Source organism: Pan troglodytes, chromosome 1 (genome assembly GCF_028858775.2).
Source record: "Pan troglodytes isolate AG18354 chromosome 1, NHGRI_mPanTro3-v2.0_pri, whole genome shotgun sequence".
NCBI classification, from domain to species: domain Eukaryota; kingdom Metazoa; phylum Chordata; class Mammalia; order Primates; family Hominidae; genus Pan; species Pan troglodytes.
In genome coordinates, this window is record NC_072398.2 from 193,039,152 (window position 1) to 193,054,699 (window position 15,548).

General features: G+C 51.7%; 1 protein-coding gene and 1 long non-coding RNA gene across 12 annotated transcripts in view; both read left to right on the forward strand.

The window, feature by feature from the left end:
- Nucleotides 1-209: 209 nt before the first annotated feature.
- On the forward strand, nucleotides 210-481 carry LOC107976323 (uncharacterized). Its single transcript, XR_001720197.3, has 2 exons — nucleotides 210-298; nucleotides 383-481. It is a non-coding gene; the product is annotated as an uncharacterized LOC107976323 (long non-coding RNA).
- A 4,501-nt stretch (nucleotides 482-4,982) lies between these two features.
- The window catches only part of INPP5B (inositol polyphosphate-5-phosphatase B), an 85,409-nt gene continuing 74,843 nt past the window's right edge, over nucleotides 4,983-15,548 (forward strand). Inside the window, exons 1-6 of one of the 11 annotated variants that reach the window (XM_016959503.4) lie at nucleotides 4,983-5,082; nucleotides 5,745-5,827; nucleotides 6,229-6,323; nucleotides 8,202-8,299; nucleotides 8,426-8,455; nucleotides 10,956-11,066. In XM_016959503.4, the coding sequence (XP_016814992.4) occupies nucleotides 5,771-5,827; nucleotides 6,229-6,323; nucleotides 8,202-8,299; nucleotides 8,426-8,455; nucleotides 10,956-11,066 (391 nt within the window). In that variant the 5' untranslated portion in view covers nucleotides 4,983-5,082; nucleotides 5,745-5,770. Of the gene's footprint in view, nucleotides 5,083-5,744; nucleotides 5,828-6,228; nucleotides 6,324-8,201; nucleotides 8,300-8,425; nucleotides 8,456-8,511; nucleotides 8,531-9,848; nucleotides 10,004-10,955; nucleotides 11,067-15,548 lie in introns of those variants that run through there. The other 10 variants (XM_024357966.3, XM_024357967.3, XM_024357969.3 and 7 more) reach the window with 10 other exon arrangements.

The window sequence follows — 15,548 nt, forward strand, 5'->3', positions numbered from 1 at the left end:
AGGTAGCTGTCCTCAGCCCAGGGACCCTGGCCTTTCCTGGACCATGACTACTGCTGGACCCTGGGACTGCCCCTACTTTTCCCTAAGTTCATGACCTCTTCCATTTAACTGCTGCATGACCTTTCTTTGACCTATGACCTTTGAGCTGGTTATGGCCTTGAACTCCTGACCTCATGATCCACCTGCCTCAGCCTCTGCAGTGGCTCCCTCTCTCCTTTTCCTCTTATCAGTCCTCCTGCTGGCCTTACTGGTAGCCCAGAACCTGGCAAGCAGTCAGTTGACCCCTGCTCCTGTCCAGGTAAGCAGCATATGAGGGAGGGGACAGCCTTCCTAATGCCTTCAGCCCCAGGCGTGTGACCACAGTGGTCAAACCTTTCCGCAGATATGCCACAACTTCCACTGCCTCGGAGAGATGTGCTACCAGGAGGAAAAGTTCTCCAACCAGACCACAGAGTGTTAGCCCGGGCAGCACCACTGCGAGGTGTGGGGCTGGGGCTGTGATGGACCCAAGCCAGGGCACTTCTCAGAGGTGAAGGAGAGTGGAGGGAGGCCATTGGAAGGGGGATTGACATTCAGGTACGGTAAGGTGCAGGAACAGATCCTGAAGCGGGAGGGAGAGGAGTCAGTATCTGGGATGCTGGGAACGTGGAGCTATGGCCCAGGCCTGGCTGTGCCCCCATCCTCCTGGACATGCCTGCATTCTCTCTACCCAGCTGATTCAACTCAACGCTTCCCACTACATGGCCTGGTGCAGCTTCAGCTGTGAAGGGGGAAATGAAACCGGTCCTAGCCCTTGTCTGCTGTCCAATAGCTCAGCCCCCAGCCCAGACCCCTGCAGGCTGCAGTGCTGCAATGGAGGGCCACTGTTTTGTGCTCAATGAGTCGGCCTGGGGTGAGACAGCCCCACCCTTAATACTCAGCCTTGCCCCGCCAACCTGCAGCTCCCAGCCCCATTCCTCAGAGCCCCCACCTCTGACTCCCATTCCTACTCATCCACAAGCTCAGAGCCCTTCTGCCCACTAACCCTCAACTTTGAACCCAGCCCTTTGAGAGGCCCTCAAATCTCAGCTCAATTTTCACCAGCCCCCCCAACCTCTATGAATATGCTAACCTCTAGGCCTTTTCTGACCCCTACCTTTTTTTCTTTTGTTTTTTTGAGACAGAGTCTTGCTCTGTCACCCAGGCTTATGCAGTGGCGCGATCTCGGCTCACTGCAAGCTCCGCCTCCCTGGCTCACGTAATTCTCCTGCCTCAGCCTCCCGAGTAGCTGGGACTACAGGTGCCCGCCGCCATGCCTGGCTAATTTTTTGTATTTTTTTAGTAGAGACGGGGTTTCACCGTGTTAGCCAGGATGGTCTTGATCTCCTGACCTCGTGATCCACCCGTCTCGGCCTCCCAAAGTGCTGGGATAACAGGCATGAGTCACGGCGCCCGGCCCTGACCCCTACCTTTAATGTCTTCCTAGGCCAGGCATGGTGGCTCATGCCTGTAATCCCAGCACTTTGGGAGGCCAAGGCGGGTGGATCATGAGGTCAGGAGATCGAGACAGGCCAAGGCGGGTGGATCATGAGGTCAGGAGATCGAGACCATCCTGGCTAACATGGTGAAACCCCGTCTCTACTAAAAATACAAAAAATTAGCCGGGCATGGTGGTGCTGGGCGCTTGTAGTCCCAGCTACTCTGTAGGCTGAGGCAGGAGAATGGCATGAACCTGGGAGGCGGAGCTTGCACTGAGCCAAGATCTCACCACTGCACTCCAGCCTGGGCGACAGAGAGAGACTCCACCTCACCACAAAAAAAAAAAAAAAAAAAAAAAAGTCTGCCTTCCTCATTAGCTCCCCAAGTCTGAGCTTTCTACCTTTGGTGCCCCACCCCCTCTCAGATTCCCCACTCCTAACATCCCCACCATTTCCCAGTCCAGCCCATCCAGCACTCCCCTCCCCAGCAAGCTACAAAGAGGCCTGGGGCAAGCACCTGTGCTCATTTAGGCCGTGGTGGGGGAGATGTCAGGTTGTGAGCTGCCCACACACATCATGCTCTCCCTGGGGGCAAGGCAGGGGGTCAGGGCTTTACAGAGGTGTCACAGCACTTCCCCAGGCAGTCCTGCTCTGCTCCTAGGCCTAGCCCACCCGACGATCCCAGAGGACAAGCTACATTCCATTCCACCCCTGGTGACCACCACCTTGCCAGCCCTCCAGGGAAATGTGTCTCATTCTCACCTGCCTCCTCTAGGAAGTGGAGGCAGGAACGGACAGCGTGTGGTGGATGGGGCCAGTGACACAGGCATGATAGGGCTCCAGCCTTGCTTCTGTCCAGCATTTACCACCTGTTCAGTCTGCACAGAGCTCCCAAACCTCCTCCTGCTTTCTCTTCCAGAAGAAAATCTGTGCTACTTTCTCCTGCCAAGGTGGTGACTGTTTCAAAGGGCAGAAAGCTGTGGCCATGTGCCCTGAGGGCTTGGACTTCTGTGAGGTGAGCCCTGCGATGCTCCAAGAATTAGGGAGCTCTCCTCCCTCAGAGCTGCATGGCTTTCTCCTTCTACCTGGAGTGGGTAGCTCAGCAGTAGAATCTGGCTGGAGCTAGACCTGCTGGGAGCAGCCGTGGGGTCTAGCAAGCTTGACCCCCTCAGCTCTGCATGATGCCAACACCAAAGGCAGCAACTGGAATTTTCCATACCTCCACGATGTGCCCCTTTGTTTCTGACCACCCTGTATGTTCACTAGGAACTCACTGATCTTGTAGGCAGGAAGCTAGGGGTCCAAGGAGGTTGAGCTCAACCCATGACCCACTTAACACTTTCTGCCTTTGATTTGGGAAGAGGGGCAAGGGGAAGATGAATGGTCCCACCTCTTCTTGCAGCTGAAATGCTCCAGCTCAGGTTACATTGCAGGCTGCAGCCAGGCCTGTGAAGCAGGGACCTCCCAGTGTCATGGGGCTGTGGCCCCACCCTGCTACCAGGAGTGCTGTCAAGCCTCAACCTCAGGCAGCTGCCTTCAGCTGGATGGGAAACTTCACTTCAACCAGGCAGCTCCTGGGGCCACCAGAAACCCCCTGCACCGGGCCCTGGCTGTGGCTATGCTACTTCTCCTCCACTCTGCTCTGCTCCTATTCCTGCTCCCCTAGCTGGGCCCAGCAGAATCTGGGAGCAGCAGTCAAGAAGACCCTGTAGGATCTACAAGCTTTCAGGTCCCCCTCCAGCTCTGATTCCTGTAGTTGCATCTTTAGTAAAAGGCCTTTATCAAGCCCACAGCTCTGGGCTTAAGGCTCCTCACTTCTCCCCTTCTAGGGCCTAGGCCTGACCATGGAACCCCCCAAGGGGGCAGGCCCTCAGCCCTAATCTCAGGGAGAGGATAGGGTTTGTCTGGAAAAACAGAAAACCTCCTGCCTGACCCCCACCCAGTGGGAGGACCCCCAAATCCTTCAGGGACAGTTTCTTCATCATAAAAAGCACACAGCCCCATCTACTTTGTCCAGACCCTCCTCCCCAGGCTTTGACACTAGAGCAGGGCTGGAATTGGGGTTCCTCTGCTTCCCTGCAGTGACCCCACCCCTTGATCCTAAGGGTCTGAGTCAATCCCCTTTCCCCTCATCGTCCACATGACTTAGACACTGAATTCAAATAAACTTGAGCTCCATTTGTGCTGTGGATGTTTCCAGGAAAAGGAATGGATTGAGAAGAAGGCAATGACTGTTTCTGGAAGGGGTTTACATATGCAAAGTTGAACTGGTCATTAGGATGGCCACTTCACTTGGGGAAAGAGGAAGGGAAACTGTTCACAAGTCACAACAGTCACCCCCTCCCCAGCACTGAAGGCCCATTCCTTCAGTTTGGGCCAAAGCTTGAGAGAAGGTGTATTTATTAAAATAGTTCAGAAAGTAATTCACTAACTCCATAGATAACTGTGTGCCAGAAACTGCTGGTGTGTTGATGAAAAGGCATAGTCCTGTCCAACGGGAGCTTACAGCTTAATTAAACGGCCAATAGGCCAAGTGAGAATGATCCTAGCATTCCTTATCTGAGCTGGGTGAGCAATCACAGCTCACTGCAGCCTTGAACTCCTGGGCTCAAGCAATCCTCCCACCTCAGCCTCCCAAGTAGCTGGGACTACAGGCATGCACCACCATACCCGGCTAAATTTAAAAAAATTTTTTTTTAGAGATGGGGTCTCAAACTCCTGGCCTCAAGCGATCCTCCCTCCTTGGCCTTCCAAAGTGCCGGGATTACAGACATGAGCCACTGTGCCCAGTCCCTGTGCTGGCTCTTTTTGTCCATCTTGGGTAACCTCCTTATCTTAGATGGGGAAATTGAGTCCCAAGGGAAGAAAGGTCTTGGCCAAGGTCACAAAGCCAGGCGGATCAGGGGAAGGACGTTGCCGGACAGGAACAGTGTCATACCCTTTATAAAGTGCGTTCACACCCAGTAGCCTCAAACAGCCCTGTGTGGCAGGAGGGCTGGGTGGGGCTAAGGGAGGAAATAGGGCAGTGTGTAGCGGTATAAATGGCCCAGGAGTTGCAGTCAGACTTTCAGTGGAGTCCCAGTGTTGCCACCTGCTAGCTGCAGGACTTAATGTCAAACTGCTTAACCTATCCAAGGCTCAGTTTCTCCACCTGGAAAATGGACATAATGGTTCTTCATAGTCTGGTTCTCCCTCCATTAAACCAGGAGAAGGTAGTTATTTTAGGGGAAGAGTTTCAGTAGAGGTCCGGGTTGTCTACCCTGGAGTGAGAAGAGCTGAGGATGGAACTAAGGAGAAAATAAAAATGCATTATATTCTTCCCCTAAGATAAAATGTGACCATCTTCCTTCTGGGTGGGAAGCTCTGGCCCCATGACCTAGAGGGCTGGGGATGGGAGTGAGGGCAATCATTAGAAAACCTTTCTGGTATAGGAAGCCCAGTGTACCCCAGGGCCTAAGGGGTTAACACGGATGGAGAGACTCCCCACCCCACGATTGACTCGGGCATGCTGGGACTTGCAGGCTGACTGACCACCGTGTGGCGCAGGGGCTGTTGGGAAATGTAGTCACTGTCCCGGAACCTGGGGCAGCGGAGTCCCGTGCGCCCTGTGGTGACAGCTCAGGAGGTAGGTGACAATGTCAGGGAGCTGTGGGTGGGAGCAGAGCAGGAAAGCCAGGGCAGGGCTGGGCAGGAGGGAGTGGGCAAGCTGAGGGTTGGGACACCCCCCACCCCCCAACCCCCGGCCTGCAGCTGATGCAATGGGCCTGCTGGGGCGGGGGTGAAGGGCAAGCAGCAATGGGACACTTCCTGTCTCCAAGGAAAGAGGAATGGGACCCTCCTGAATGACAGTAAGGGGATGTTCCCTGAACCCCACATGGACACACCACTGACACCTCCCAGAGAGGCGCTAGCAGAACAAAAACTGTCCCCAAAAGAGAGGAAGAGCCATGTCCTAGGAGCAAAGGGACTAGGTCCCCTTCTCCAATCCACGTACCCCACTTCCAACAAGGATAGACCACACTCAAGAGCAACTGGATGCCCTCCCAGACAAAGGCAGTATAGCAAACTGTAGATCCCAGCGGGGCAAAGGGACTGGACCCCTATCCCTAAAAACTGAAAGGCCTATTCTAGGGAGGACAAAGAGGAGGAGGAGGAGGATCAAGCCTCCCCAGTACCATCTCCCTCTGCAAAGGCCCCTCCCTCCTGCCCCCAACCCCTCTGAGGCAGCTCCACCACGCCATGCGTAACTTGTTGACCAAAGCGGGGCTCCTATCTCCCCTCCCACAGGGTGTGTGCGCTCAGCAGGGGCCAGCATGGACCAGTCTGTGGCAATCCAGGAGACGCTGGCTGAGGGGGAATACTGCGTCATCATATCCTTCCTGTGCTAACTGTGGCCCTGAGCCTGCCCTGGCCTTGGGAAGAGGAATGGAAGGTGTCGAGGTGTCTATCCCCTCTCCTGCCCCTCTGAACCATCAGGGGAGAAGGAAATCAGTATTTACTAAGTACTTACTGAGTCCTGGACTCTCAGCTAAATGCTTTAAATATGCAGTTATCCTCCTAACTCCCTATGAAGTTGTGGATTATTATCCTCATTTCATAGATAAGGAAGGCTTAGAGAGCCTGTTTGTCTGTTAGTTCAGCACATGGTTTGAGTGCTCACCCAAGGCCACACAGTGAATCTGGGGGGGCAGGGGAACAGAGGGAAGGTGGGACAGCCTGGGTTGGGAGAGGCCTCGCCTCTGGGTTGTCTTCCCTTGACTCTGAGCCGCAGGCGGTGCAAGGTGTGCTGTGTGAGGGGGACAGCCGGCAGAGCCGCCTCCTGGGACTCGTGCGCTACCGCCTGGAGCACGGTGGCCAGGAACACGCGTGAGTGAGGGGCTTGGTCCCCACCTGTCTGGGCCATGGGGTTGTTCATCACTGCACCCTCCAGCTGAACTTCAACTGTCCCTCCAGGGCAGGGTCTGAGTCTCCTAGAATAATTATCACAATGACAGTTAATATTTTTTGAACACTATATTCTAAACCCTGCACACGCACTAACTCATAATCCTCAAGATCTAAGGAGGAAGTTTCTTGAGAAGAGACAGTTTAACATACTAGTCCAGATCTTGAGCCTCGTGGTCCAAATGCCTGGGTTCAAACCCAGGCTTTGTTACTAACAAGCCACATGATCTATTGTTTGTTTGTTTTGAGAAGGAGTCTTGGTCTTTGCCCAGGCTGGAGTGCAGTGGCGTGATCTTGGCTCACTGCAACCTCTGCGTCCCAGGTTCAAGCAATTCTTGTGCCTCAGCCTCTTGAGGAGCTGGTATTACAGAGGTGCCCGCCACCATGCCTGGCTCATTTCTGTATTTTTAGTAAAGACAGGGTTTCACCACGTTGGCCAGGCTGGTCTTGAAGTCCCGACCTCAAGTTATCCACCTGCCTTGGCCTCCCAAAGTGCTAGGATTACAGGCATGAGCCAGCGTGCCCAGCCTCACATGATCTTTTTTTTAGAGACGGGGTCTCTTTCTGTCACCCAGGCTGGAGCGCAGTAGTGCACTCATAGCTGCATGCTGGAACTCCTGGCCTCAGGTCATTCTCCCACTTCAGCCTCCCAAAGTGTTGGAATTTTAGGCATGAGCCACCGCACCTGGTGGAACCACATGATCTTGAGCAAGTTGTTTTACTCCTTGATTTGTCCATATTAAAGAGTAAAGTGAGTTAGGCCAGGTGCAGTAGCTCATGCTTGTAATTCCAACACTTTGGGAGGCTGAGGCAGGAAGATTGCTTGAGCCTAGGAGTTCGAGACCAGCTTGGGCAACATAGTGAGACCGCCCCCCCCCCCAACCCCGCCCCACCTCCCGCTCCCCGGCTCCATCTCTACAAAAAATAAGAAAATTAGCTGGGCGTTGTGGTGCATGCCTGTAGTCTCAGCTACTCAGGAGGCTGAGGTGGGAGGATCACATGAGCCAAGGAGTTTGAGATTACAGTGAACTATGATTGCAGCCTGGGCAACACAGCAAGACCCTGTCTCTATAAAAAAAAAAAACAAGAAAAAAAAACTAACACCATGGGGTGTGTAGAAAGTGCTCAATAAGGCTGGGTGCAGTGGCTCATGCCTGTAATTAATCCCAACACTTTGGGAGTCTGAGCTGGGAGGACTGCTTGAGCTCAGGAGTTCAAGACCAGCCTGGGAAATATAGTGAGACCCCTATCTCTATTTCAAATAATTTAAAAAATATAATAAATAAAAAAAAGAAAGTGCTCCATAAATGTTGTCTAGTAACACCCACATACCACACAGAAGCAGAGAGAGAGTAATAGTTGTCAAAGGTCTCATAGCTGGTAAGTGACTCAGGGTCTAGGAGCTGGGAGGGAGGGGGCCTTAGACATTTTCTGATCCATCACCCCAGTTTTACAGATGGGAAACAGGTTCAGGGAGAGAAGTGGGTAGCTAAGGTTGCACTGTTCCTGTCACACACAGTGCTAGAATGCACCATGGTTAGATCAAACATGTGTTTGTGTTTTACTAACAATCAGGGGCTCCTGCAGATGAGAAAAGTTCTGGTTTGATGACCTCATCCATAAAACTGCAGTCTCTGATGGGCACCACAGACAGAGATGGCATGAGGAGTGTGCCTAGCCAGGGCACCACCAGCACAGTGTTAGGGACCAACGAGCGAGTGTGAGCACCCCGAGACCTCCAAGATAGGGCTGAAGGACAGCCAGCGGGTCCCCATCCTCACCTCTGCTTCCTGCCCTTAGTCTCTTCCTCTATACGCACCGGAGGATGGCCATTACCGGGGACGATGTCTCTCTGGACCAGATAGTGCCAGTCTCGCGGGATTTTGCGCTGGAAGAAGGTGCCACAGGGGGCTGGGTGGTATGAATCCTCTCCTATGGGCCCCCCAGGTCATCTTTGTCCTTGATGGGGGGGCAAGGGGGAGTAAGCTCAATTGCTAAGGGCATTCTCATTTCCCTCCCCACAGTGTCCCCAGATGGTGAACTCTACATCCTTGGTGAGTGGTCCTCTTGGTCTGGGTCCCACTCGGGGCAGGGGTGCCTGATTTTCAGAGAAAGAAGAATGGTGTAAAGTAAGAGCACCCCCTGCTAAACTTATTGCAGCAAGTAAGACCCTGTAGGATCTGGCACAGCCCATCTCCGTGGGCTCATCTCCCATCACTCTCCTCCTTGCTGCTGTTTCCGTCTCCCCCGATATCACACATTCTCACCCCGGAGCCCCTGCACACGCTGTCCCCTCCTCCTGCAAGCCTCACATCTCTTCACCTAGCCAATTCCTACTCAGCCTTCAGGGCTTCCATTAATGCATTTCTCTTCCCAGGCAGCCTTTGTTAAACCCCTGAAATTAGGCCAGGGCAGTGGCTCACGCCTGTAATCCCAGCACTTTGGGGGGCCAAGATTATGAGGTCAGGAGTTCACGACCAGCCTGACCAACATGGAGAAACCCCATCTCTACTAAAAATACAAAATTAGCCAGGCATGGTGGTGCATGCCTGTAATCCCAGCTACTCGAGAGGCTGAGGCAGGAGAATTGCTTGAACCTGGGAGGCGGAGGTTGCGGTGAGCCAAGATCGCACCATTGCACTCCAGCCTGGGTAACAAGAGTGAAACTCCATCTCAAAAAACAAACAAAAAACCCCCAAAAAATCCTGAAATTGTTTTGTATCCCATGGATACATGTGTCTGTCCCTCCCTCCCTCCCTTCCTCTCTCTCTCTTTCTTGAGAGAATCTCACTCTGTCACCCAGGCTGGAGTACAGTGGCATGATCTTGGCTCACTGCAACCTCCGCCTCCCAGGTTCAAGTGATTCCCCTGCCTCTGCTTCCCAAGTAGCTGGGATTACAGGCACCCGCCACCATGCCCAGCTAATTTTTGTATTTTCTGCAGAGGCGGGGTTTTGCCATGTTGGCCAGGCTGGTCTTGAACTCCTGACCTCAGATGATCCACCTGCCTTGGCCTCCCAAAGTGCTGGGATTATAGGCGTGAGCCACCACACCTGGCTTGCCTTTTTCTTATTTTTGCCAGCCTCTCTCAATCAGTGATGTAATTCTTTATATTGACATATTTAATGTCTGTCTGCTTTGCTATACAACAATAATAATAATAGAAGCAAATAATGAGTTAATGATTATCCCATGCCAGCATTGTGCTAGAAGTTTTACATACACCAAATCATGCTTTTCTCTTTTTTGTTTGAGACAGAGTCTCGCTCTGTTGCCCAGGCTGGAGTGCAGTGGCGCGATCTCGGCTCACTGCAAGCTCCACCTCCCGGGTTCACGCCATTCTCCTGCCTCAGCCTCCCAAGTAGCTGGGACTACAGGCGCCTGCCACCACACCCGGCTAATTTTTTATATATTTTTTTAGTAGAGACGGGGTTTCACCGTGTTGGCCAGGATGGTCTCGATCTCCTGACCTTGTGATCCGCCCCACCTCGGCCTCCCAAAGTGCTGGGATTACAGGCATGAGCCACCGCACCGGGCCTAAATCAGGCTTTTCTCACAGCTCTATGAGGTTATCACTGTTTGCATCTCCATTTTATGGACAAGGTAACTGAGGCCCAGAGAAATTAAACAGTTTAGTAAGGGGTGGAACCAAGATTCAAACTTAGAGAATTCAGATTCTAGAGCCCACACTATTTTATTTTATTTTATTTTTTGAGACAGGATCTTGCTCTGTCACTCGGGCTGGAGTGCAGTGGCACAAATATGGCTCACTTCAGCCTCAACCTCCTGGGCTCAAGCGATCCTCCCACCTCAGCCTCCCAAGTAGCTGGGACTCCACATCTGGCTAATTTTTTATAGAGATTGGGTGGCGGGGGGTGGTGTCTCATTGTGTTTTCCAAGCTGGTCTCAAACTCCTGGCTTTAAGTAATCCTCCTGCCCTGGCCTCCCAAAGTGCTGGGATTACAGGCATGGGTCACTGTGCCCAGCCTAGCCCACACTCTTAATCGCTCTGCTAGGTTGCTTCTGTTTGTCTGTTAGTTCAGCACATGGTTTGAGTGCTCACCATGTGCCCGGTATTGGGTATATGTTATGAATAGGGAAGCCTTCTACAGTCTAGCTCCCTGAGACGGGCCCACGTGTATTCTCTTCACCATGGTATTCCCTGTGCCTATCACACTACCTGGCATAGTCAGGTAGACTGACCCATGGACATTTCCTCTTGTCTGCCTCTATGTGCTTTTCATTTCATCGGGAGGGGAACAGACTACACATCCAGAGAACCTGTTCTTTCCCAGTTCCATCTAGTACTGCAGTTGAGGCTTACTGACTTTTCAGAGCCTTCTTCTGCCTCCTGTATAAAGAGTGGATGATGTTAATTTGGAACTCAGGGTACAGAGGGTTTCCTTGTTGTCCCAGCAGCTGTCCCAAGTAAGTTGCTTAAGGGCTGAAGGGGCTTTGGGAGTCTGGGTTGCTGATTCTCCATTCTCAGGCTTAGGCTGCATCAAGCACTTAGCTCCTGGCAGCCAAGGGTTCATTTCCTGCCTCCTTTGTGCAGGCTCAGATGTGACCGTCCAGCTGGACACAGCAGAGCTTAGCCTCGTATTCCAGCTGCCCTTTGGTTCACAAACCAGGATGTTCCTCCACGAAGTTGCCAGGGCCTGTCCAGGTAGGTAAGACCCCAGGCTCCCTGGGGGTGGGTGGGTGGCTGGGTATTCACCTACCCACCCCAGTTGACTCTCCACCCTTTGGACTCTTATCCCATGGTTTCTGTGTCCTTTCGAAGCTGCTGGTGTAAAGCCATAGTGCCCCCAGGCTGCCAGCCAACCATGGTGTTTGCTTTTGTGTTTACAGTTTCTGGAGTTGAATGTTATCTACAGCAGGGCCCCTTTGCTCTCCTGGCTCTGGGCAGGGTTGCACAGGATAGGTTGTGACTGTGATGCAGAATCTCTTACAAGTTGGCAGACTGAGCAGCTTCCAGCGGCCCAACTTCCCTCTCTCTGCCACCCAAAGCTAGAACTCACAGCTAGAACCATCTGTCATATTGGCTCTCCTGCCCTTGAACCCTGCTGTCACTCACTGCTGCTGAGAAAATGGTCTAGCTTTGGGCTAGCAGTGAAATGTTAGTGGCCTTTAGGACAAAATTTGTTTAGAATGGGACATTAGCCCGGCAGGTAAAGGAGAGTTTGTGTACAGAGCAGAGGATTAGTCATAGAACATGCAAATTCAAGCTAACAGGTGCTGGGGCTTAAATGTTTACCCACCACTTTTAGCTGTCTTCTTTCAAGCTATCTCTTGTCTTTGTGGCAATGGGAGAGGGCTGGTCTTCTCTGTGGTCTTGCTGTGGAGCCTGAGCCTCCAGGGGCTTCACTTTATTTTGCTTGCTGTGCCAGGAAGGGGACTGCCCTTGGATTCAAACTAGGGGATAAGGGAAAAGGAAGCAGAAGAAACAGCTAGGCTTAGTAGCTTGCTCGTAATCCCAACTACTTGGGAGGCCAAGGCAGGAGGATCACTGGAGCCCAGGAGTTCAAGGCTACATTGAGCTATGATTGCGCCACTGCACCGCAGCATGGGCAACAGAGTGAGACCCCTGTCTCTAAAAAATAAAATAACAGGCCGGGCGCGGTGGCTCACGCCTGTAATCCCAGCACTTTGGGAGGCCAAGGCGGGTGGATCACGAGGTCAGGAGATCGAGACCATCCTAGCTAACACGATGAAACCCCGTCTCTACTAAAAATAAAAAAATTAGCCAGGCATGGTGGCGGGCGCCTGTAGTCCCAGCTACTCGGGAGGCTGAGGCAGGAGAATGGCATAAACCCAGGAGGCGGAGCTTGCAGTAAGCCGAGATTGCGCCACTGCACTCCAGCCTAGGGACAGAGCAAGACTCCATCTCAAAAAAACAAAACAAAAACAAAAACAAAAGGAAGTAGAAACATGATTATAGAGCCTTGAATGCCTGGTTAAGAGGTTTATTTATTTTATTTATTTTTTTGAGACGGAGTTTTGCTCTTGTTGCCCAGGCTGGAGTGCAGTGGCGCAATCTCGGCTCACTGCAATGTCCACCTCCCCGGTTCAAGCAATTCTCCTGCCTCAGCCTCCTGAATAGGTGGGATTACAGGCGCCCACCACCATGCCTAGCTATTTTTTTTTTTTTTTTTGAGACGGAGTTTCGCTCTTGTCGCCCAGGCTGCAGTGTGGTGCTACGACCTTGGCTCATTGCAACCTCCGCCTCCTGGGTTCAAGCGATTCTCCTGCTTCAGCCTCCCGAGTAGCTGGGATTACTGGCGCCCACCACCACGCCCAGCTGATTTTTGGATTTTGGGTAGAGACACGGTTTCATCATGTTGGCCAGGCTGGTCTTGAACTCCTGACCTCAGGTGATCCGCCCACCTCAGCCTCCCAAAGTGCTGGGATTACAGGCATGAGCCACCACACCCAGCATAATTTTTTGTATTTTTAGTAGAGACGGGGTTTCACCACGTTGGTCAGGGTGGTCTCTAACTCCCGGCCTAAGGTGATCCACCCACCTTGCTCTCCCAAAGTGCTGGGGTTACAGGCCTAAGCCACTGCACCCAGCCAAGAGGTTTAAAATTTATTAAGCAGGGGGAAATTTATCTCTAAATCTTAAAATAATAACATATTTTATGATTATTAATAGTAGTTGTAGGAGGTATAATAATAGAAATAACACCAAAGAGCCTGGGCTTTGAAGCTATACAGCCCCTTGAGTTTGAAACCCATCTCTGCCAGTACCTAGCTGTGCAACTTTGGACAAGCTACTTCACCTCTCTGAACTTTAGTTTTTGTAGGCTTCTGTATGTAATGAATACCTTATTCATGGGTTGTGACAATTAAATGAGATAACACATGTAAAAGTGCCTACCACATAGCAGGGACTCAGAAAATGTTTTTCCCCTCTACAAGAAGACTCGTAGCTCACATTCATTGTTGATTTGGCATGCGTTAGGCACTATTCCAAGAACTTTTCACACATTATCTCATTTACTCCTTTTTAAAAAAATTTTTTAAATTTAATGTTAATTTTATTTATTTATTTATTTATTTATTTATTTTTGAGACAGAGTCTCGCCCTGTTGCCCAGGCTAGAGTGCAATGGCGCGATCTCGGCTCACTGCAACCTCCACCTCCTGGGTTCAAGTGATTCTCCTGCCTCAGCCTCCCGAGTAGCTGGTACAGGCGCATGCCACCACGCCCAGCTAATTTTTTGTATCTTTAGTAGAGACGAGGTTTCACCATGTTGATCAGGCTGGTCTTGAACTCCTGACCTCGTGATCCACCCACCTCGGCCTCCCAATGTGCTGGGATTACAGGCATGAGCCACCGTGTCCAGCTTTTTTTTTTTTTTTTTTTTTGAGACCAAGTTTCACTCTTGTTGCCCATCTGGGCTGGAGTGCAATGGCACAGTCTTGGCTTACTACAACCTCCGCCTCTGGGGTTCAAGCGATTCTCCTGCTTCAGCCTCCCAAGTAGCTAGGATTACAGGCACCTGCCACTATGCCTGGCTAATTTTTGTATTTGTATTTTTATTTTATTTTATTTTATTTTATTTTTTGAGACAAAGTCTGGCTCTGTCGCCCAGGCTGGAGTGCAGTGGTGCAATCTCAGCTTACTGCAACTTCCGCCTCCTGGGTTCAAGCAATTCTCCTGCCTCAGCGTCCCGAGTAGCTGGGACTACAGGCGCATGCCACCACGCCTAGCTAATTTTTGTATTTTTTGGTAGAGACAGGTTTTACCATGTTGGCCAGGCTGGTCTCGAACTTCTGACCTCAGGTGATCCGCCCACTTTGGCCTCCCAAAGTGCTGGGATTACAGGCGTGAGCGACTGTGCCTGGCCAACTTTTATATTTTTAGTAGAGATGGGGTTTTACCACGTTGGCCAGGCTAGTCTCGAACTCCTGACCTCAGGTGACCTGCCCATCTCAGCTTCCAAAAGTGCTGGGATTACAGGCGTGAGCTACCTTGCCCAGCCTCTCATTTACTTTTATTTATTTATTTATTTATTTTTTGTGAGACGGAGTCTTGCTTTGTTGCCCAGGCTGGAGTGCAGTGGCGCCATCTTGGCTCACTGCAACCTCCGCCTCTTGGATTCAAGTGACTGTTGTGCCTCAGCCTCCTGAGTAGCTGGGATTACAGGTGCACGCCACCATGCCTGGCTAATTTTTGTATTTTTAATAGAGACGGGGTTTCACCATGTTGTTCAGGCTGGTCTCGAACTCCTGACCTTGTGATCTGCCCACTTCGGCCTCCCAAAGTGCTGGGAATACAGGTGTGAGCCACCGCGCCCGGCCTGGCCTCATATACTCTTTACCACGATCTTACAAGGGAAGTATTATCGATGTGTCCATTTCATAGATGAGGAAACTGAGGCTCAGAGAGGATAAGAGCGTTGCCTGAGTACCTAGCTGGTAAATGATAGCACCAGGATTAGGCAGGATTATATAGTTCTACTCCAGGCCAGGCACGGTGGCTCATGCCTGTAATCCCAGCAGTTTGGAAGGCCTAGATGGGTGGATCACTTGAGGTTAGGGGTTCGAGACCAGACTGGCCAACATATAGTGACAGAGCGAGACTCTCTCAAAAAAAAAAAAAAAAAAGTTCTGCTCCAGAGCCTGAGCCCTTGCGTGTTTTGCTCTAGTGCTTCCTTAGCTCATGGCACCCTCTCCCGTATAAACAGCCCAGGAAGGCTTCATGTAGGAGGTGAATTTTTTTTTGAGACTCCCTGGCTGGAGTGCAGTGGCATGATCTTGTATCACTACAACCTCCACCTCCCGGGTTCAAGCGATTCTCTTGCCTCAGCCTCCTGAGTAGCTGGGACTACAGGGGCCTGCCAACATGCCTGGCTAATTTTTGTGTTTATAGTAGAGACAGGGTTTTACCATATTGCCCAGGATGGTCTCAGACTCCTGACCTCTGGTGATCCGCCCGCCTCGGCCTCCCAAAGTGCGGGAATTACAGGCATGAACCACCGCGCTCGGCCAGAGGTGATATTTAAGCTTAGGCTAGAAGGATGAAGAAGAGTTTTTCCCCAGGCAGGCAACAAGGAGGAAAAGGGCTTGGCAGTCGGAGGGAAGGGCAGGACCTTTGGTGGGGACTGAACTTGGGGGAAGAGGAGGGTGTGGAGAGAGCTGAG